Consider the following 24,212-nt stretch of genomic DNA (forward strand, 5'->3'; position numbering starts at 1 on the left):
AGCCCTTCAGTGTGTCAAACAACGCGTTCTCGGGCTCTGAATTCAACTAGCATGCAAAACAGGGGTCCAACACCATACAAATGCATGCTAAACCTATTCATCCCCAATGATCAGTGACCAGCGTGCCAAAGATTGGCTTGCTGGTTGCAGCAAACCCTACGCCAGCTAGGAGCTGGCATTAGGGTTTGCAGACCATTGGGGAGGAATGGTGAGCCCTGTCCAGCATGCATTTGCATGCTAGCAGGCCCCCATTCCCCCCCAATGCAGCAACCCCCTGCAGGAACAGACGGGCCTGACTAATGACCCCCCCCCCCAGCAACAGGGGGTGTAGGTCTGGTGGACCTCCGGTCCCCTGACCCCCTCCCCAACAGGTTCGGGGGGGGGCTGAAGATCCATTGGTTCCCCCAGCCCCCTGTAACTGGGGGGGGGTCGCCTGTCACCCACTGGGCTACCAGGGACTTCTTATGAATGCTGGGGGGGGGGGGCTGGAGACCCATCGGATCTCCAGCCCTCCCTGAACCTGTGTTGGAGGGACCAGAGGTCCGCCGGACCTCCAGCCCCCGTTTCGCCTTGCTCGGGGCAGGGGTAGTTGGGGTCTGGTGGTCCCATAGACCTCCAGCCCCTGTGTTTGACAAAGCTGTCCCAGACCTGTCAAACAAGTGCAGGAGGATTCGGGCTCAATCCTCCCGCACTTCTACCCCATGATCAGAGAGAACTGCGTGCTTTAAATTTGCATGCAATTATCATCATAGGTTCGGTAAAGCCGTAGCTCTTTGGGGGCCAGAGGAGTTTGGACATGGACAAACACATGCATCTGCTTGATATAGATATAACTCGGATTTCTCCCCCCTCCAAACAGCTCAGTAGTCCTTCCCTCGTGTATATTGCATACACAAAGCTGCTATCAGTCTGCATTTAAAAAATATGCAATGTATCCATTCCCCATTCCACACGCAAACCCAGCTTCTTGACTTGACTTGACTTGTATAACTATCTAAGGGTCTTGGTTCTTATGACCCTCAGTCTGTCAAAAATATCCCAACTCCCCTCCCTCCTACCCCATAACCCTAGTTTTCAGTGATTATTATAAATCTTTAGTGATGAAGAGTATCAGAGACTATATTGTGACAAAAGCCTCACTTTAATTCAGACCAGAATTATCAGAATGGACTAAATACTGGTAGGACCTATATTCACTGGTGTGTGTTGGTAAACAAAGTCTAGTAATGTTGTGCCTTGGTATCCTTTCTCAAGGAATAGCAGATTTTAGAAACGAGAATTATGTTGAGAGATGCAAGATTGGCAGGTATACACTCTATACTGGCCCATGCTGTTGCTGGGACCCACAAGCTAATGTACTTAGGGCATACAATCAAGACTGAAAGGATTAATTTTGGTGTTCAGTAAACTTTATTTCATAAAAATTTGATGGAATGATTGGAATTCATTATGTTTTGTAGCTTGCTTATAATAACAATTAGTTTTATATGAATTGGTAGGAGATATAACTGGATGCTATTTGTTTTATGATTCATGAATTGATTTGTATGATTTTTATGCTCATTGTAATCGACTTTAGTTTATTACTTTCTATACTGCCTGAACTGATGTGCAGAGCTAGTCAGTGTACACATTTACAAAAAGGAGTCATCGGACACAGAAAAGAACTGCAATAATATAAAGGACAGAGCGTACTCATCATAGAAAAGGGGTCAATCATGACCAACACATTCAAGTCAAAGGATAGGCTTCAGTCACAACCAGGTATAATTGATTTGAAAAATGTGGAATAGAAATATGAAATGAAATTGGTTGTATGGACCTCTGTTTTCTTGGTGGCAGCTTCATGTGCCCAAATCCCCTAACAGATCTATCTCTAGCCCAAGAGAATTTTGTGAAAATGGAGGAGGGGTTGTGAAGGCTCATTCATTTGTATTTCTTCAGCAGGACAGTTTAAACCTTATTCAGTGGCTGCTCTTCAAAACCTTGGTGCAATATATATCAGCTGTGGCGATGAGCATACTGCTGTGCTCACAAGGGTAAGCATTTGACTTAATTCATATCTGCTTGGCATGAGTCATTTAAACCTTTGCTCAAGTTTTTGAAGATTCCCACTGAATCTCTGGCCACATCTGTATTAGTGAGAGGCTGTGTGAAACTTGCTTTGTTCATTCATAGCTTTCACGTTTGCAAGCAGAATATAAGAAATAAAATAACATTAAATTAAAAATGCACGGCGTCTCAAAATGAGTCGTTGCTGAGATTTTGGAATGTGAATTTGACATTAGGTTTGATAAAATGTTTCATACTATAGGACGGCAGCGTGTTCACATTTGGAGATAATGCATATGGACAGCTGGGACACAGTCCTACAAGTCAGTCAGCTGGTCCTCAGAAGATTGAGATAGATGGCCTCGTTTCACAGATAGCTTGTGGAAGGTATGATATAGGCTGCAACTTGTTTGTTACTATGTCTGTGTGCATATAGAATTTGATCGTACTGCATGTATAACCCTGGAAACAGCATTATTTGCCATTAGGTTTGGAGACACAGGGTGACTGATTTTCAGTTCTTTAGGTTTTCCTCTTGGCACCACAGTCATTAAGGAAGAAACTGAAGAGAAATTATTTCCACGTTCTGTGGGTCCAGAGCTTGCATTGTAAATAATCACAGGTCACCCTGCTGTCCATCTGTGCAGGTGAAAGCTTTCGCGTTGGGTAACAGTGAGTACAAAAGTTCTGGGTACGGCAGGGAAGTGGAGTGGCAGCAAGCCGCAATATACACATTAGGTGAGCTCAGTGTCCACTGTAGGAGGAGTGAGGGTACTTACACAGATGTCTTTTAGCCCCATATTTTTGGTAGATTTGTCCACTAGTTGATTTTAATTTTGCCAAGTGTTGTAACATGTGTTTACCATAAGATAGCAGATTGTAAAAAGAGTTTATCAGAGTTCCCATTGACGTTAGGCAGAAACAATTCATAGTTTGCAGCTTTTTCATTTCAAATATTATATACCGTACCATGTAAGTTGTCCTGTTTGCAAAATGCCATAGATGCAATGGAATCACCTTCTTAAATAGAATTTTATTTTTGTATTGAGACATACTTGTTCCAGACTCAATAGATATAGAGGTGTTACATCGAGTTCTCAAATAATGCTTGAGGACTAATCATTCTGCACTGTTAAATTTGATATTGTCCATAAACCTTCAAGCCTTTTCCGGTCAGTATTCGGCTCCTGGAAATCAGTATCTTAAACACTGACTGCTGTAGGCAGAATTAGCTCTGGATATTCAATGCTGGACCATGCACTGGTACTAAATATCTGGGGCTAATAGCAACTTCTAGCCACTGGAGCTTATGCAGGTCCCAGCCGATATTCAGTCAGTACCAGCATAAGATACTTATGCGGGCCTGGGCTTGAATATTGGCTGGGACCCACATAAATCTATTGCTGTGGCTAACGCTCATCCTCCCTGTCTTGTGAGCTCAAAACCTGGGGGTCATTGTTGCCTCCTCTTTTTCTCTACACATATCCAAAAGACTTTTAAAACCTGTAGTTTTTCCTCTATAACCAAATTTTGTTCCTTCCTTTCTGAACACACTACCAAAACCTTTATCCATATACACTGATCACCCCACGCTTAGATTACTGAATCTTGCTTCTTACAGGTCTTTCACTAAACCATCCCTTTCCCCTTTAATCTGTTCAAAATTCTGCTGCACGGCTTATATTCTGTCACTGTCGCTATGCTCACATTGGCCCTCTCCTCAGTTCATTTCATTGGCTCCCTATCTGTCTCCGCATACAGTTCAAACTCCTTTTGTTGACTTAAAAGTGCATTCATTCTGCAGCTTCTCAGTATCTTTCCACTCTTCTCTTACTACACTCCTCCCCAGGAACTCCGTTCATCTAGTAATCTCTTATCTGTACCCTTCTCCATTGCCAACTCCAGACTCTGTTCCTTTTATCTTGTTGCTCCGTATGCCTGGAAGAGACTTCCTGAGTTGGAACATCAAGCTCTGTCTCTGGTCGTATTCAGATCTAGGCTAAAAGCCTACCTTTTTGAGGCTGCTTTTAACTCCTAATTACTATTCAGTACCCATGTCTGTTTTAATCATTTCCACAATAAGTAATTCCCTAATTCCGTACATAAGTATTGCCATACTGGGAAAGACCAAAGGTCCATCAAGCCCAGCATCCTGTTTCCAACAGTGGCCAATCCAGGTCACAAATACCACATTGGCCACCCTCCAATCTTCCGGTACCACGCTCGATTTTAAGGATAAATTACATATTACTAACAATAGCTCCGCAAGCTCATTTTTCAGTTCTGTCAGTATTCTGGGATGAATACTATCCGATCCAGGAGATTTGCTACTCTTCAGTTTGTAGAACTGTCCCATTATATCCTCCAGGTTTACAGAGAATTCATTCAGTTTCTCCGACTCGTCAGCTTCAAATACCATTTCTGACACCGGTATCCCACCCAAATGTTCCTCGGTGAAGACCGAAGCAAAGAATTCATTTAATCACTCTGCTACGGCTTTGTCTTCCCTGATTGCCCCTTTTACTCCTTGGTCATCTAGCGGTCCAACTGATTCTTTTGCCGGCTTCCTGCTTTTAATATACCTAAAAAAAATGTACTATGTGTTTTTGCCTCCAACGCAATCTTTTTTTTCAAAATCCCTCTTAGTCTTCCTTATCAGCGCTTTGCATTTGACTTGACATTCCTTATGCTGTTTATTATTATTTTCAGTCAGTTCCTTCTTCCATTTTCTGAAGGATTTTCTTTTAGCTCTAATAGCTTCCTTCACCTCACTTTTTAACCACGCCGGCTGTCGTTTGGTCTTCCGTCCTCCTTCTTTAATACGCAGAATATATTTGGCCTGGGCTTCCAGGATGATGTTTTTGAACAGCATCCATGCCTGATGTAAATTTTTGACCCTCGCAGTCACTCCTCTTAAGTTTTCTTTTCACCGTTCTTCTCATTTTATCATAGTCTCCTTTTTTAAAGTTAAACGCTAACGTATTTGATTTCCTATGTATAGTTACTTCAAAGCTAATATCAAATCCGATCATATTATGATCGCTGCTATCAAGCGGCCCCAGCACCATTACCTCCCACACCAGATCATGCGCTCCCCTAAGGACTAGGTCTAGAATTTTTCCTTCTCTCATCTGCTCCTGTACCAGCTGCTTCATAAAGCTGTCCTTGATTTCATCAAGGAATTTTACCTCCCTAGCGTGCCCCAATGTTACATTTACTCTGTCAATATCGGGGTAATTGAAATCACCCATTATTATTGTGTTGCCCAGTTTGTTTGCATCCCTAATTTCCTTTAACATTTCTGCATCCGTCTGTTCATCCTGGCCAGGCGGATGGTAGTACACTCCTATCACTATTCTTTTTCCCTTTACACATGGAATTTCAATCCATGGTGATTCCAAGAAGTGTGGTTTTTTTTCTGCAGAATTTTCAATCTATTTGATTCAAGGCTGTCGTTAATATATAATTCTACCTCTCCACCAATTCGATCCACCCTGTCACTACGATATAATTTATACCCCTGTATGACAGTGTCCCACTGGTTATCCTCCTTCCACCAGGTCTCAGAGATGCCTATTATATCTAATTTTTCATTTGGTGCAATATATTTTAACTCTCCCATCTTATTTCTTAGGCTCCTGGCATTCGCATATAGACATTTCAAAGTATGTTTGTTTTTCCTATTTACATCATGTTTAGTACTTGACAGTATTAATTTGCAATCTTTTATCTGATTTTTATTTAAGGACACCTGATCTACTATAGTCTCTTTTGCAACCTCACTATCAGGATACCCTATCTTCCCTGTTTTGGTGATATCTTTGAAAGATACCTTATCCCGGACCATGCGCTTTTGAGCGACTGTCGGCCTCCCCCCCCCCCCCCCCCCCCCGTTTCTAGTTTAAAAGCTACTCCTCCTTATTTATCTTGAATATTTTGTAAGCTCTGAGCAGGTACTGTCTCTTACATGCTTAGTTGTACTATAGAAATAAGTAGTAGTAAAGCTGGTAATTGGAGAGATACGAGATTAGAAACTTACACAGTCATTTTTTTTCATATGCTGTAATAAAATGTTTCTTCTACCCATACATTCTTCCAATATTCACATTTTTGCTGTTGTATATTTTATTTATTTGAATCTTGCTCACACCTTTTTCAGTAGTAGCTCAAGGTGAGTTACATTTAGGTACACTGGTATACGCACTAGTAGTTTTGACCATGTTTATTGTTGTTGGCTTCAGAGAGAGTTTTTTTGGAGTGGATTTATGATTTATGTTTTTCCCCTTCTAGCTACCACACCCTTGCCTTTGTTTTCACTTCTGGTCAGATTGTTTCTGTTGGCCGTGGACACTTCGACCATGTTGCAGCATGTGATGAAACTCGATCATTGCCAGAGCCACACACACGCACCTTTGACATCAGCAGCCTCATATCTGCTAATGGTAGGAAAGTTCATTGATTTACACTGGCAAGTTTCTTAAGGCTGTTGCAATACTTGTGAGTTCATTGTGATCACTGTGTCTGTGCTGCCCGTGTTTTAATTCATTTCATAACAAGAAGGAACCTCAATAGGGAGAGGTAAATATTAGGAACATAAACAAAAAAAGGAACCAGTCCAGCAATTTATCAGTGTAGAACTTTAGTACTAAAATTCTTTTGGTAAAGAAATCGTTTCTTAGAGTACTCCTGAATATTTCCGCTAACTGGATAATTTTTTGGGTTGCCCTTGCCACTAGCCTGGCCCACAATTATATGGCTAATATTGGGTCATTTAGAGATTTAACTGGCTGAGTACTATCCATGTAAGTCTACGAACAAGTTGTGAACACTTAATAGGCTTTAAGTCCCTGGGCTTTAAACCTCCACAAGGCAAACAGTGCCTGACTAAGTGGATTTTTGCAAATGTTTAGTTACAGTTGTAAATGGAAAGGTTCGTGCTCTATTCATGCTGCTTTGAAACACTTCAAACTGTATTAAATGGTCTCAAACTTCTTCAATCTTTAGACTTTACAGCGTATACCTCTACTTCAGGAAGCAGATGAAAGCTTGGCTCTTCAGCCAAGCCTTTAATGGAAGAAGTAACATAAGTACATAAGTACATAAGTAGTGCCATACTGGGAAAGACCAAAGGTCCATCTAGCCCAGCATCCTGTCACCGACAGTGGCCAATCCAGGTCAAGGGCACCTGGCACGCTCCCCAAATGTAAAAACATTCCAGACAAGTTATACCTAAAAATGAGGAATTTTTCCAGTCCATTTAATAGCGGTCTATGGACTTGTCCTTTAGGAATCTATCTAACCCCTTTTTAAACTCCGTCAAGCTAACCGCCCGTACCACGTTCTCCGGCAATGAATTCCAGAGTCTAATTACACGTTGGGTGAAGAAAAATTTTCTCCGATTCGTTTTAAATTTACCACACTGTAGCTTCAACTCATGCCCTCTAGTCCTAGTATTTTTGGATAGCGTGAACAGTCGCTTCACATCCACCCGATCCATTCCACTCATTATTTTATACACTTCTATCATATCTCCCCTCAGCCGTCTCTTCTCCAAGCTGAAAAGCCCTAGCCTTCTCAGCCTCTCTTCATAGGAAAGTCGTCCCATCCCCACTATCATTTTCGTCGCCCTTCGCTGTACCTTTTCCAATTCTACTATATCTTTTTTGAGATACGGAGACCAGTACTGAACACAATACTCCAGGTGCGGTCGCACCATGGAGCGATACAACGGCATTATAACATCCGCACACCTGGACTCCATACCCTTCTTAATAACACCCAACATTCTATTCGCTTTCCTAGCCGCAGCAGCACACTGAGCAGAAGGTTTCAGCGTATCATCGACGACGACACCCAGATCCCTTTCTTGATCCGTAACTCCTAACGCGGAACCTTGCAAGACGTAGCTATAATTCGGGTTCCTCTTACCCGAATTATAGCTACCCAAGTAACGACTTGTTAGTCTCGCTCACACACACAAGGATTGACTCGGGCTGCACATACTGCAGCAGGACATGTTTATCCACTCCTACCCTAGCTGAGATAATATTTAACCAACTCTCTGACCTCACGTGCAACTTTCTTCAATCACCTTACTTTCTGATTCTTCCTACTTTCTTACTCATCTATATGTTAGAACTTTGCCTTACCCTTCACTACCAATTATAATGTTCTAGTACATATTGTGTTGTCATTGCAAGTAGTATACCATGCCATACTTTGTATTGTTATTTGAATATTTTTGCTGCTGTAATTGCCTATTGCTCATGTTTGATCTATTCTTACTGTACACTGCCTTGAGTGAATTCCTTCAAAAAGGCAGTAAATAAATCCAAATAAATATGTGTATGCTGATGACATCCAGGTCCCTGCACCCTCAATCCCTCTGACCCACTTCAAATCCATGATAATTTCAAGTTGACCCACATTGGAAACTGGCTCAGAGATAACAGGAAGTTAAAATCTATTCTGTTCACAAACGTTGCAGATCAAACGCTGCTAACTCCTATCCTACTCTGCTCCACTCCAGTTCCACTCATACCTGCTACAAAACTTTTAGGTGTCATTGACGCCTCACATTCTCCTCCCAGGTATCTGCAGTTAAATGTTCCTTTTTCAAACTACATCTGATCCATTTCTAAACTATTTCACCTCTCGGCCATTAACACCCTTATCCATTCTCTAGTCATCAGCTAGTTAGATTACTGCAGTGCACTCTAAAGGTCTCATGGTAAAAGACTTTTGTTGCTTATATATTTATTTATTTTATACATTTATAGACCACTTAAAGCAGTTTACCAAAGAAATAAAATACAAAGCATACAGGCACCAACAATAAAATCAATAAAATACATGGAAAGCATATACTACCACTGATATGACATCCATCCAAAGTGTGCCACCAAAACCATATTTACGTAAATGCTTCCACAAACAGAAGTCTTTAATAACCACTTAAACTACAAAATTTCAGAGCAGAATCTCAATTAGTCTTTTAAAGCATTTCATAGCTGTACCTCAGCCACAGAAAAAGCGGTAGATCTAGCCTCACAACATCTTGTGTGGGACACCACATCAGATGACAATGCAGATCTTGAACCTCAAACTCCTAACAGGACTATATACAACAAAACTATCTTTCAAGTGCTTTGGTCAGATCTATAAATAGCCTGATGCACATAACAAAGAACTTTAAACTGTAATCTACTCTGCACTGGCAACCAGTTTAACTGTCTCAAAATTGGAGTAATTAGTTACCTGAGTTACTGTTACCAATGTAGCAGCAACATTTTGGACTGACTGCAATGTCCTGACCCTAGTTTCTGCCATTCTAAGATAAAGAGCATTGCAGTAGTCCAATTGTGATAGCACCATACTCTGGATCCCACGAAAATCATAGGGCGGCATCATTGATTTAAGTCTAGACAACAATTGGAACTGAGAAAAACAAGTCTGAATGACATTTGTTACCTGATCTTTCATTGATGGCCCAGAATCTAATAAAACACCTAATAAATTCATAATATGCTATACAGATAATTTAACCCCCTGAAGGTTCAAAGTGAATCAACACTCCTGCATTATTTTCCCAACAATCAACACCTCAGACTTTCCAACATTCTGCAACAAGCCATGCTGATGTATCCACACATTTAATCTAATTCATGTATAACTGTAATTGGGCTTAAAGAACAACACCCCAAGAGGAAATAGGGAAGAAGAATAGGATATTATGTTCATATAGATGATAGCCAACACCAAATCCTCGAAAAACATCCCGCAAGGAAGACACATCGACATTTAAATAATACCAACAGGGCAGAGCCTTGAGGAACACCTCTATCCAAAAATACTTCCTGAGAAACATGTCCCCCACTACGCATACTCAATCTATGTCCCTCTAAGTATGTTGAAAATCAATTGAACACTGATTTGCCCATCCCTAAAAAAGCCAATTTTGTCAAAGGTATCTGAATATCTACCAAATCAAAAGCCCCAGAGACATCCAACAAGACTAAACAAAAACCAAGCATTCTGATCAAATCCTTTCTTCAATTCATCAACAGTTGAAAGCAATAGCGACTCCACCCCATGAGCCTTCCCAAATTCATACTGATTTGGGTCCAAACAAACATCTTCATCCACAAACCTCTCCAATTGCTCCAACACAACCTTCTCTTAATACCTTACTCAAGAAAGGTACCACAGAAATCTGCCTGTAATTACTCCATTACTGAAACATCAAGACACTGTTCCTTCAACAAGAATTGAGCCATCGCTTGCTTACAACTATCTGGACAGATGCCAGCACCTAAAGATTTATTAACAATCTGCATCACCACTGGCGCAACTACATCTACCAGTTGTCTAATAACATCCGACAAACAAGGGTCTAACAATGATCTTGTAGGAGTCACCTTAGCAATCACATTTTCCCACCTCCTCCAGTGTAACATCATTGAACACAGACTATAATTCATCTAGTAACCCTTTCGGTGTCCCCACAATTCCCATCACTATCTGCACACCCAAAGATTGCAACTTATTTTCCAAATCTGCATTCTGATCAGCACTCTGGCCAACATCTACATTTACATTCTTATAGGCATCAAGTAAAAACCGTACAGTTTCATACAGTTAGGTCTATTCAAAGCATTTTCAATTTTCTTTTGAAAATGGATATTTCTTTCAGCCTCACATAAACTAAGATACTCGCACAACCTAATCTGATAATTTTCCAAATCATCACAATCCTTAGAGTTTTTTTTCCAAAGTCTCTCAGCCTGTCGTAGTTCATGTCTCAGAAAACAACAAGGCAACCGATCTGCAAAATCCAACGTGGAAAACAAACAAGCAGATCAGTATAATATCCAACAAAACTTTATTGAAGTTAGGGCTGCGTCAGGGGCTAGTCTGTATCTTTCTCAAATAAGAGTGGTATCAAATAATATAACAGGACAAGGATACAAGGAATTTGCTTCATAAAAAACCAGCATGAGCAGCTCAAAATAGCATATCCTGCGTGAAGCCAGATAATAGATAAATAGTCTGCTAACAAGGGCTTGTTAGCAGACTATTTATCCATTATCTGGCTTCACGTTGGGCGAAACACGGCCTGTGTCGGGCATTTGTCTTATACACGGTATCTTCAATAAAGTTTTGTTGGATATTATACTGATCTGCTTGTAGTTCATGTCTCACCTGTACAACAACAGCAGCAGATCTCCAAGGACAAGCCTTATATGCCCTCTTAAGGACAATCTTTCACAAGTGCCACCCCATCTAATGCTTCATTTAAAGTAGTATTCCAACCATCTAAAGCCTCATTTAATGAAAAGGTTTCAGAAACAAATTTGGCAACCACACACTACCAAAATCCTCTATCTCAAAATGTGGCTGAATAATATCATAACTCTGTTTGCAAAACTCAAACTGAAAGTCAACATACAGTGACCAGTCCAACAGACAGGATTGATATCCATAGAACCACTCACACTTACTAAAACATCTGGGGCTACAAAGATCAAGTCAAGTACATGTCCAGCTTGATAGGTAGGTACAGAGACCAATTGTTCCACATGAAAAGCTGACAGTGAAATAACACTTTTCTTCTTTAAAATTTAATCATCAAAGTTGAAAGACACATTAAAATCCCCCAACAGACACAAATGCCAAGAAATCAACAAACAATCCCATTAAAAACTCTAAAAAAGGAAGTCCATCCCACACACTCCTGGAGGAACCTACACCAAACACACCATAAACTGATTTCTGAATCACAATACATTCACCCAACTCATTCACCTCTGTACCAACCAAAATAAACTGCAAATAATCTCTAAAAAAAAAAAATAAAAATAAAAAAAACCCTCCCAAAATCCACAACCATACCACCACCCTGCCTTCTAGAACAACACGCCCACTCCCAACTATAACCAGCAGGTCAGCACTGCCTAACTGTAACTTGGTCCGACTTATGAAGCCAAGACTCACTCGCACATAAAACATATGCATCCATAGTCAACAAATCATAAATCAGTTCTGTTTTGTTCATACAAAATACAGCCATTAAGCTTATTACTGGAAACAGAAATTATGATCATGTAACTCCACTCCTCAAATCCACACACTGGCTACCGCTATCACACCGCATACCTTAAAACTACTACTCCTGGTTTCCAAGATTCACAACTCCAGAGAACCCCTATTCCTCTTGCTATCTGGTTCCTTATTGTACCTCCAGGTTACTCGGATCATAGTAACAATCTATTTGTAAATCCCTCCTTCCGTACTCATTTATGATACCATTCGACACTCTATCTTTTCTGTAAGAGGTCCAGAAGTTTGGGATAGATACACCACTGCCTATGGCTACAGGTACACCGACAGCAAGTCTGACCTGTGTATTCCCGCCCCCCCCCCACCCTGCTTTCCTGTCAGTTATTATAGTTTAACCCCCTTTCCCCTTTGTCTACTGCCCTCCTATCAGATTCTTCTTGCCAACTCTTGCTTTCTCTGACTGACATGTAGGCCGCCCAGGTAATGTATTTGGGTGGGGTAGAAGTCCTAAATAAACTTGGAAACTTTGAAAGGAATATTTGGAGTAAGCAGAGGGCAGATCCTGCCAATAATCTCCAATATCATGCTTTGTTCCACCTACAGTCCCACCTTCAAAGGTTTGGTTACCCATCTACTGTAGATACGCAGCTTATATTTAGAAGCCTAGGTGCAGCTCCGGGGGCCTTTTCCACCTTTAGTATCAGTCCCAGAGTATCAGTATATCCAAGCAAGGCTGTAAGACAAAAAAAAAGAACACCCATAATTCTCACTGAAACCTGGAAAGAACCCATATTATTACATTTCCACTTCATCCCCTACAGCAAATCCCTTGAAATGTATGCATGGATCTCATAGATTAAACCTTCCATTCACTGGACTGGCAGCAGAGGCGACATTCACAATAACCTTTGGAGAAGAGCATTTCAGCTGTCAAACCGTGACACCTAGCAGCTGGGCGTACGGGGTAATTCTGTAAGATGGTTGCCAAGAATGTGTGTAAGTATCCTGAATACTGGCATTTACATGCATATGTGTACATATGTGAGTAACAGCCAACATTCGGCTACACAGTATTCTGTAAAAAGCACCTAAATGCGATGATGCATAATTTGCAGATGGTCATACGGGCAGAGTGTGATCAGGCTGTACATCTATGTGCTTAGACTATAGAATCTGCACGTGTTTTTAACAGTTTAGGCCCAATCATTTTACACCAGCTTCACAGCTGGCGTAAGTGATTACACCTAAAATATAGGCACATTCTTGGCATGTTGCAAGATAATGAGCGGAGTAGAGCGGACAGATGTGAAGCGTTTGTTTACACTTTCAAACAACAACAAAACCAGGGGACACAAGATGAAGCTAGAATATGGTAGATTTAAAACAAATAGGAGAGAGTTTTTCTTTACTCAGCGTGTAGTTAGACTCTGGAACTCGTTGCCGGAGAATGTAGTGACAGCAGCTGGCCTTACGGAATTTAAAGGGGGTTTGGACAGATTCCTGAGGGAAAAGTCCATTAAACACTATTAAATTATTATTATTTTTTTTTTTTTGGGGGGGGGGGGGGGTTGCTGGGTTCTTGAATCCTGGATTGGCCGCTGTCGGACACAGGATGCTGAGCTTGATGGACCCTTGGTCTTTTCCCAGTATGGCGGTGCTTATGTACTTATATGTACTTAGGGTATTCTGTAAAGAAAAGAAGGCGCTTCCTTAGCTACAATTAGGGATATTGTAGGTGTATTGTTCATGGCCTCTGTAATAAGTGAGCCTCATTGTATAGCTGTACACATTCTGAGAGCATTTTCTATGAAAGTTAAAATATTGGTTAGATTTCCAGCAGCCTGTGTCTGGATTTGAAAGCATTGTTCAGAGACCTTTGATGAAACTGACACAATCTTCTTTCTTGCAGATCTAGAGGGAATTCATGTAAAAAGAATTTTTGCTGGAGGCTGTACCAACTTTGTCACCACTTTTGCTGAGCCTCGGGTAAGAAAACTGGGACATGTTAACAAAGCATTTGTTGTTCAAAAGGAGTTTTATTAATTTATCAGCAGCTGGTGAATGCATAACTGTTTAAGCTGTCAGTTTTCAAAGACACTAGGGGGGGAGAATCCTATAACTGAGCCTCTCCATTTAGTCACGCCCAAAGATATGTGGTAAGGGCCAATTCTCTAACGGCTAATGAGATAGACATGGGGAAAGTTACTGCTTGCCCTGGGATTGGTAGCATGGAATCTTGCTACTGTTTGGTTTTCTCCAGGCATACAGATAAAACAGAAAAAAAAAAAAAACAAAGAATGGGGGAAGACCAATCCAGTTCCAACACACAGGCAAGTGTTTATTGAAATAGACACATGACTCAATACAGTCCTGCGTTTTGCCATGGTTCCTGCTTCAGGAGTCAAAACAATTCTGCAAACAATATCCGAATACGTATGTTTAAAAAGAATAAAAATGTAAAGATATAGAAATAGATATAATCTCAGGACCTCAAAAACATATATATTACAAATCTATTCAGTATAGATATAAGATATACAAGCACATAAACTATATTGATATTATATGGTTATAGCATGTGTGACTTATTGCTATATCATTTATAGTGCTACTTTTTATTTTTTAATATCAATATAGATATTTGTGATTTATAATGTTACCTTTTTATTCTTAACAATATTCATATGCTCTTATATCGCATCTATATTGAATATATTTGTAAAATGTTTTTTTTCTGATGTCCTTTAGATAAAGATTATTTTAAAGATATATTTTAAAACTTTTTTTATTTAACTTATCATATATGTAACAGTAATTCTTCTTTCTAAGTATATGTATTTGTATATTGTTTGCAGAATTGTTTTGACTCCTTAAGCAGGCACGTTCTGCTCCAGAATTCAGGATTGTCGCGTCATTTGTCTATTTCAATGAAAGTTTGCCCATGTGTTGGAATTGGATTCGTCTTCCCCCATTCCTTTTTGTTTCTTACTATTTGGGTTTCTGCCAGCTGCTTGTGACCTGGATTGGCCACTGTTTGAAAGTAGTATACTGGGCTAGATGGACCATTGGTCTGACCCAGTATGGCTATGTTCTAGTTCTTGTTTATCTGCGCGCCTAGATTCCTTTATAAAATACTACCATAACTTGGTATTAACATGCCTTTCAGCCATAGACCTGGCATAAGTGTGGTGCCTAAACACCACAGGGGTGCACATAATTTACAGTGGAGATGAGTTCATTTAGTAATTCTTTGTTGTAGCTGTATATAGTCTATGCTCTTTGTGTCTTTCACTGTGTATGTTCCAGATGTATACTGCCTAGGACAATTGGATAGTGCAGTTTAGAAATGTTTTAGTGGGAACTCTACTCATTACCGCCCATGCTCCGCCCCCTTGCATTTACATGCCCTGCCATTTAAAGTTATAAATAGATTTTCAAAGCTGGCACAAAGATGTGCTGCTAAAAATACATATGGCATTAAATGTTTAGGGCCACTTTGAGGCATATTTTCAAAGCACTTAGCCTTTCAAAGTTCCATAGGTTGAGGAAGAAGGGCAACCTTCGAAAGCTAATCAAGAAATGTATTAAGTTATGTCCAATAAAAAAGGTATCATCTTATTTTCTTTTCCATGTTTTATTTTGTTTGATTTCTATTGATAACCTTAAGAGTGGACTAACACGGCTACCACACTCCTCTACTTATGGAACTCTGGAAGGCTAAGAGGCATATTTTCAAAGCACTTTGGGAGGCTAAGTTCCATAGGTTTCTATGGAACTTTGGGAGGCTAAGTGCTTTGAAAATGAGCCTCTATGTGTTTTGAAAATATGCCTCTTTGTGCCTAAATTTGTACTCACATTTGAGTCATCTTTGAAGCATTTGTAAGAATTTCTGTCCCCTTTAGTAACTCGAAATTTCCGTAAACTCTTAAATTTAGGAGCATAAAAAGTGGGTGGTACAGAGGCAGGGAAGGTACTAGGCTCTTAAATTAAACTCATAAATCTAGGCAAATGAATGGCAGATCTAATTTATAATCCAATGCTTTTGCCCACTGTCAGTCGATACTATAACCCTGAAAACCTCAGCAGTGCGGTGCTACTTGCATATAAGGATATCTCAGTGCAAAGCTTTACTGCACCCACCTCCTCACTGGTTCTCAAATTATATGGTGCTCTTGCAAATGAGCAATGGAACCCTTTGAGAACCAGTGAGGAGATGGGTGCAGTAAAGCTTTGCACTGAGATATCTTTATATGCAAGTAGCACCGCACCGCTGAGGTTTTCAGGGTTCTAGTATTGACTGACAGTGGGCAAAAGCATTGGATTGGATTGCAGGTTTGTCAAGTGTCCTCACTGAAAAATTTGGCCACGTAATTGGTATTGTTACCGGAATAAGACCTAATTTATAAGCATAATGGTCGATATTAAAAGGGTTTAACCAAGCAGGAGGACTTCTGCTTATTTAAACGGTTGGTGCTGCTAAATCTCTCTGCTGACTCACCATCCCCTAACTAGTTAGTTTAGGGGTGGGCTGGAGGCAGAGTGGCAACTTAACCAGGTAACAGCGATATTCAGTCTGCTAATAAATCCCAATAAATAGCTAAGTAACTGCATAAATTTAGAACAGCTGTCCTAACACCGGTCTGAATATTGGCCAGTGCCAGTAACTTCTGAGTCAACAGATCTAACTGGATATTTAGGGTCAGGATCTGTTCATTCCCCGCCATTGTATATCTGGGATTAGGTCAGTCTGTGGCTGGAAGCGACTTGTATGCCACAGGCTAAATATTACCCTTCAACTTTCTTTGAATATTGGGCTTTTAAGTTGTATGTTTATAAAAGTTAATGGCAGCTGTTCCACTAAATACTGACCTCATTTTGTTTAGAAGGTGGTGGCTTTTACTGATATACCCTTGTCTGCAGAGAACTTGCAAAAGATCGGCAGCATTAACAGGACCTCAGTGGAAAGATGGGTGGCAGCGAAAACTGGAAGCGAAGAGCGTCTGGAAGCTAAAAGGTGTCTTTTTTGAAGTATTGCGTATCTCTTGCACACTTCAAAAATTAAGCATACATTTGAGTCTAGTTTTTCAGTTGAAGCAAACAGTTATATGTGATGCAGTTTGACTGGACTAAGATATGATGCTTTCATCAAGTCAGAACAGAATATCAGGCTAGAGTTTTCAAGCTTGGCTTTATTCAAAATTACATCAGTATACATATATATTGTGGAGTGGAGGAGTGGCCTAATGGTCAGTGCAGTGGGCTTTGATCCCAGCATCCTGGGTTTGATTCCCACTGCAGCTCCTTGTGACCTTGGGCAAGTCACTTAACCCTTTGTTGCCTTGGGTACAAAAACAGAGATTGTGAGCCCTCTAGGGACATAGAGAGTACCTATTCATAACGTGGGATTGTTCTCCACCTTGAACTTGATGGTTAAAAATATAAACGCCAGAAGTAAATGTATGCAACTTCTGATAACAAGACTTTATGGATACCTGCTGGTTTGTCTTAGTTCAATAGCCCTCAAATTGCTGAGAGCAAAATGTGGTTCCCTGTGATCATTTTTCTTGGCCCTGAAGCCAGTGCACCCATCGGCGGCAGTTGCAATTTTAGCTTCAAACTCTGTGCAACGCCCTTTGGCTTGCTCAACCTTAAACTTACCAGTGACTAAGCCAGAGCAGTTCTCAGTCCAATAAACTGCTGATCCAATGCAAGCCAGACCCAACATGCTCCTACAGACAGTGAGCCACAGGTGTAATTGCCTGAACACGCAAGAAAATTACAGGTTGTACTATAATGGTGGTGTTTGTTTTCAGAGTTGAAAAGCAAAAGGATGGGGAATGAGGGTTGAAGTTTTTTTTACAGAGGGCTGAAAAAACTGAGGGAGACGAAACAGAATAACATTTATAGGGGGACACTGGAACCCATTTCCTAAAGTAATAACATATGATAGTGCAGCCTGTTTAATGGCGATATTCACTAGAGGGCATTAAAGTAAATAATGCATTAAAAATAGGTTTATCTCCGCCATTGGATGGGTGGGTCACAGGAGGACGGCACCATTTTCAGGACTGGAGGAGCCTAGTGAGGATTACGTATGGCCAACAAGATCCTTTTCGGTCATCAGGGTAGAGGGGATTGTTAGGGAAACTGTCTCTCATGTCATTGGGGAATGGAAATGAGATCGTATGACAGGCAGTCCCTGAAGTCATCTGGGAGTGGAGGGATAGGAGCAGGGCCACCAAGAGGGGGGGGGCAAAATTTCCTGGGCCAGCGCCGGGGTCTCTCTCGCTCCTGACGGCACCCAAGTGATCATGTCCTGACAGGAGCAGGAGAGAGAAATCTCCAGCACTGGGCCCCCCTTGGAGGCTGGGGAGTACCCGGAGGAGCACACACTGCAGCACTGCTCTTCTGCCCACTGCTTGCTGAGAGGCTTCTTTTCCTCTCAGGCGCGTATGCTCAGTTTTGAAACCAAGCATGCCCTGAGAGAAAAAGCAGCTGCAGACAATTGGCAGAGTGAGGAGTCAGCGCTGGAGGAAGACATCTTCTGGTATTTGAAATTTTGAATTGTGGCAGTGGTGACAATCGAGGTGGGGGAGCAGCAGTGGACGACGATTGGGGGGGGGGGTGGCCCTGTCTCGGGCCCGGTTCAGTCTCTCTGCAGCCCTGGGTGTGGAAGAGAACCTCTGAGCATTCAGTTATTTTCCTGGTCCTGTATTGGGGTAGAAGGGCTGTGGTGTGTGGGGAGAGTTATCAGTAGAACATTTTCATCATCGTGAGTTTTCTGGGCCAGAGGTGTCTCCATTACACTTCACTACGCTAAAATGGTATGGTCTTGTCACCAGGAGCATACTGAGCTAGTGAGGATGCTAAAAAGATCCTTGCATACATACCTTAATGTTTAAGTTAGAAATATCTTTCTGATTTTGTTAATAAATGTTTACATTTGCAGCCACTGAATATTATTACCCTGCAAGTTGTTTTCTCATATCTAATATTTATTTTTTTGTAGGGAAATTGTTCTAATATTTTCTTCTGCTGCTTGTCTTACTGGAAGCTTTATACAACCAAGGTAAATCCACTGACTAAATGATGACCCAAAAGGGTGATGTTGGGTGGTGGCTTGGGAGTGGGATTACATGATCAAGTCAGTCTTAATTCTTATAAAAGATTGTCAGTCTCAATTCTTATAAAGTAGAATATGTTTTGAGGTGTAGTTAAAATGGTCTGAAAGCCAGCTTATATTCAGCTGCAATAGTGAATATATTTGTGAAAATGTAAAATAGTAATTCGGTTCACAGTGAAAAACACAAATTCAAAGCGGCTAATCTTTGAATGGCTCGGGTAAGTCAGTAAGGGAGGTCTAGACTTCAGGAGGGTCAGGCTATTGATGTTAAATCTATCGGGACCAAAGTAGTAAGCTTGGACTAAACCATCCACCTCTGATAAAGAGAAATCACAAATCAGTCAAGTTTAGGCAGCTATAATCCATTGCATGATTAGCTTCTTTGTCCATATTAATGAATGAACAACTGTGAGGAAAAGATAAGACGGTGCTATTAACTTCTAAATTTAAAAAGAAAAGAAAAATATCTTTAGCACATTGCTTTTTGAAAACTAGTCTCCATACTCCAGCAACCATGAAGTAAAACTGATGATTATTAATATGAGTGGCTTTAAGGGAAACCTGGACTTTTCAAAATGTTCATCAATATGATCCTGAATTGGGGGTCCCTGCAAGCCAAACAGAAGACAGTAGAGAGGCAGAAAAATTAACAAAAATGTAAAACACCTTGACAATTAACAAGTGCCAGCAGGAAAGGCATTTCTGGCCAACCAAGACAAGGTTCAGCTGCACTCGTAGAATAACTTTTAAGATCCTATTCTTAGTTCATAGAGTACACTATACAGGTATTCCACTCTCTTTATCAAGGTTAATGATTCCTTATGTTTCACTCAGAACTTAAAGATCAGCATTACACAACCAATTGGTGGTTCCATTTTTTTTGTATCATTAGGTTAGACACTATTTGGTCCAGAATATTTAGTGTTGCTGGACCCTTTCTGTGGAGTGCCATTCCGCTACCACTATCAGGCAGATTCAGTACAAATTTTTAAGTAAAAATTGAAATCATTTCTATTTCACGATGCTTTTTGGCACTTAGCTATATAATACTGGCTAGGTAAATTTCTCTGGGATCCCAATTGTTCATTGACTCCGGGCTGGAATTTTGGCTGACAATCACCAGACGCATGCATGTTTAATCTTATTAGTTCCTGTTTCTGCTGTATTTACTTTTGGTGTTCTTTTCAAATCTCTTTTTAAAAAAAAAATGTAATATTGTAACCCACGTAGAAAGCCTTCCAATTTGATGTTATTTTAAATAAACTGTTCCAGTTGAGGAGGGGGTAAATGTTTTAGATAGGGGAGGAAATATATACACTGTGATGAGCCCCTTTGGCTAGCAGGGATCACAGCCATCAAGGTATGACGAGGTCCCACCCTGCAGTCTTTCAGAGTAATATAGAGGGACTTTGCCTCTAAGAAAAAGCTTAGAGACAGTCAATATGTACCTTCTGGTTTAACAGCAGTAGTCTTCTTTGCCTGTCCCCTGTACACTTAGGGTGACTTCGCACATTTCTTAAGCTGGACCTCCCTCTCTACAACTCTGTGGGTGTAGAATGAGTCTTTCTTGCTTTTAGAGCCCTCTGGCTCCTCTGCTTCAACAGGAATCAAACTGGATTAGAATGATGCAAATGGACTTTTTCTCAGAAAATACTGACCCTTTCCCAAGGTGGGGTTTCTTTAGCCAGCTTCACACATCACTTCTCAAAATTTGGAACAACTCCTTTCTGGACCACACACAGAAGTGCAGCCCAACAGCCACCACACCATGGACAGGACAACACTCAACATGACCCCCATCCCTATCTGTTAGTCCAGTTCAGTGGCAAGCTTTAGTCATGTTTATAGTTTCTGGTAGTAATCCCCCATGTTCTCAGGATCAGCCTCTTCTCCAGCAGCAGACAGTGGATCCTTTATCATTTTCCTCACTTCACCTTCTGCCTGCTAGCATTCCAGGGCCTTTTGGCTTTACATCCCTCCTAGCTAAATAAGTCCCCACCTATAGCTGAACATGTCCCCTCCCCCGGAGGATAGGGGTCTTGCTTCTCCCAGACTCTCACAGCTGGGCAACAGCTTTCACAACTGGCCCTTTTTTCTGGGCTTTAAAGAGAAAGGACTATTCCTCCCTATGGACATGCCTGGTACCTATCACTCCCTTAAAGAAGAAATACTAATTCTTGTGTTTACCTTAGTTTATCACAGAAATATGATGCCAGAGCTCCCTCCTGTGGCACCTCCAAGACGAGGCACCACCTGTGCCTTTCACAACACACAGGGAGTGATTTTTATACAGGGTTTTACAATGTAGGTGTGTAATGATACCCTGAGCGAGGGTTAGGGGTGGGTCTGCGAAATAACACAGTCGGATAAAGGTATATACACATTTTTTTTGTTTTTGTTTAACTAAATCCTGAAGCCTTTTACATCACAGGGCCAGTAATTCAAGGTGAAACACTTCTGTAGTTCAGTAAATATAGTCTTAAGCAGGCCTCTGACTGGCAGGCCCAAAACAGTCTGTGGCTGGTGGGGCTGCCACACCCCAAATACAGCCTGAAAGTTCTTCTCAGTTCTAATCTGAGTTCCAGGTCTGGCTCCAGCCAGACCTCAGAGCAAGTCTTGCTAGTCTCAAATCGGGGAAACAAAAGTGGCATACTTCAGCCAGATCACGATCATTAAACATAAGCTGTAGCTGAGCTTGCTGAGGATTCCATTTTTCCTTGGGCCTTCTTAACCTCGGTCTGGCCCTGCTTTTTATACTTCCTGGACTCCATCCCTCCTGGCTTACTTCCTCCTGGGGTGGGACTAGTGAACTTAAGGTGACTCGGGGACTATTCTTAAGGGTGAGTGGCAGTGTTCTATAAACCCCCTCACAAGGTGCCATAAAAATGAGCACTAAACTAGTATTACAGCAAAGTTGCATGCAAAATCCATTGTAGAATACTAGCTTAAGTTAACAACGAAGCGCCTAAAGTAAGGCGCAACCTTCTCTGTGGAAGTGGAACCTTTGTGGATTGCCAGATTTAAACTCTGGCCACCTTGTTGGGCAGACTGGATGGACCATGCAGCTTTTTATCTGCCGACATTAACTATGTGGCAATTGCATGTATAAATAACAGTATTCCATAAAGCATGCGCTAAATAGTCAATGCCCATGATCCGCCCACACCCCACCCACGTGCACACCTCTTTTGCAGATGTGCACTATAGAATTCACCCATCCATTTTATAAAATAGGTGCATAACTCAAGTGCATAATTGCAAATTAGTGCTAACAGTGATTCTTGGTGCTAATTAAGTGACAAGTGCCAGTTAAACCATTAAGTTATGCATGCGAGGAGTAGTGTTCTATTATTAGGCTTGCAATTGCATGCCTCACTGTACATGCTATTTATAGAGTTAGGGTACAGACTGCATTTGTAAATCTAGGTATGTATTTCTCCAACAAAATTCTATCTACACAAAAAGCAGGTGCAAGTTCATAATTTTGCTTTGCAAACTGGGGCAAGGCCTATGGACAAAAGGTACCTGTGAATGTGTTGCAAAAAACAGTTTGAAACTGGCCCTCAAATATGCTAACGTTATAACGGGGAGCCCATAAAGCTTTCCAACAATTTGTTTAAAAATACTATTAGAGGAAATGATGTCACCCAATAAGATGGATAGCTAGGCTGAGCAGAAAGCTCCATCTTACCAAAACCAAACTGTTCGCAATCTCCTTCTATTGATAGTTGGAACAGAGAATGTAATAGCAGTACAGCATCCTGAAGTGTTAAGGCAATAGAGCATGTCTATGCGAATGAAAACAGCAGATTCCTGTCACTTGCGCAAGCATAATCTCCAGTGAGGACACGAGGTAGGTCCAATGGTCACCTCCACGTTTCTGCCTTTGAGGAGCAGCAAAAATGAACAGGAGGAATCTGTGACCCTTGCAGGGAATTTCGCAATAATGGATTAAGTTTCTGGGTTTGGTTTCTGGAGTTGATCCACATGCTGCTTAGTGAGCTCTGATCTCAATCCCTTAAAATGTCTCTTCTGCCAGCCTGAAAATCCTCGGCATTACAATCGACCACAACTTTACACTAGAGAGCCATGTGAAATCTACAACAAAGAAAATGTTCCAGTCAATGTGGAAACTCAAACGCGTAAAACCATTCTTCCCGAGGGAAACATTTTGCAACCTGATACAATCAATGGTACTAAGCCATGTAGATTAGTGCAACGGAATTTATGCGGGATGCAAAAACAACTCGTAAAACTTCAGACCGCTCAAAACACTGCAGCCAGGCTTATATTTGGAAAAACACGATTTGAAAGCGCCAAACCCCTCTGAGAAAAATTGCACTGGCTCCCAATCAAAGAACGTATTGCTTTCAAAATCTGCACCCTGGTTCATAAAATTATTTGTGGTGAGGCCCCGGGATACATGATGGACCTCATCGACCTACCAATCAGAAATACAACCGGATCAACATGAACATATCTAAACCTCCACTACCCAAGCTGCAAAGGACTGAAATACAAATCAACTTTATGCATCTAGCTTTTCCTACTTTTCCTTAATTAGTAAACTACTTTGCTATTTTGAAGTGAAAGGCGGTATATCAAGTACTTTTTAAACATTAAGGAGCAAATTCTCAAAAGATGGTATGCACAACAGCTGTGTTAGAATACTAGTGTAAATCTGCATTTATATGCCTATCTTCAGGCACGATGACGTAAATGCTTGCACCTAACATTAGGGAAGCGCACAAATAACTGCCTGATACACCCCCAAACTTCTTGTGCCTCTCCCAGGTCCGTGCCCCCTTTGAAATTGTGCACTCTGGAAATTTGAGCGTGCAACTTATAGAATAGCGACTAAGAGCAGTTAAGGCTAGCTATACCCAATAATTGGCTGTTAATTAGAGTTAAGTTACATGTGCAGCTGTCTTTATTTTGTAACTTGCACATACAAATTTGAGCCTGCAAGTTTATAGAG

General features: G+C 41.0%; 1 protein-coding gene across 5 annotated transcripts in view; it reads left to right on the forward strand.

The window, feature by feature from the left end:
* The window catches only part of LOC115461098 (probable E3 ubiquitin-protein ligase HERC6), a 165,510-nt gene that overhangs the window by 35,868 nt on the left and 105,430 nt on the right, over positions 1 to 24,212 (forward strand). For 2 of the 5 annotated variants that reach the window (XM_030190673.1, XM_030190676.1), the window contains 6 exons: positions 1,945 to 2,039; positions 2,315 to 2,439; positions 6,343 to 6,494; positions 14,021 to 14,097; positions 16,995 to 17,125; positions 19,121 to 19,180. In XM_030190673.1, coding sequence (XP_030046533.1) covers positions 1,945 to 2,039; positions 2,315 to 2,439; positions 6,343 to 6,494; positions 14,021 to 14,097; positions 16,995 to 17,125; positions 19,121 to 19,180 — 640 coding nt within the window. The remainder of the gene's footprint in view (positions 1 to 1,944; positions 2,040 to 2,314; positions 2,440 to 6,342; positions 6,495 to 14,020; positions 14,098 to 16,994; positions 17,126 to 19,120; positions 19,181 to 24,212) is intronic. The other 3 variants (XM_030190675.1, XM_030190677.1, XM_030190674.1) reach the window with 2 other exon arrangements.

The sequence above is a fragment of the Microcaecilia unicolor genome, chromosome 2, assembly GCF_901765095.1.
Source record: "Microcaecilia unicolor chromosome 2, aMicUni1.1, whole genome shotgun sequence".
NCBI lineage: Eukaryota > Metazoa > Chordata > Amphibia > Gymnophiona > Siphonopidae > Microcaecilia > Microcaecilia unicolor.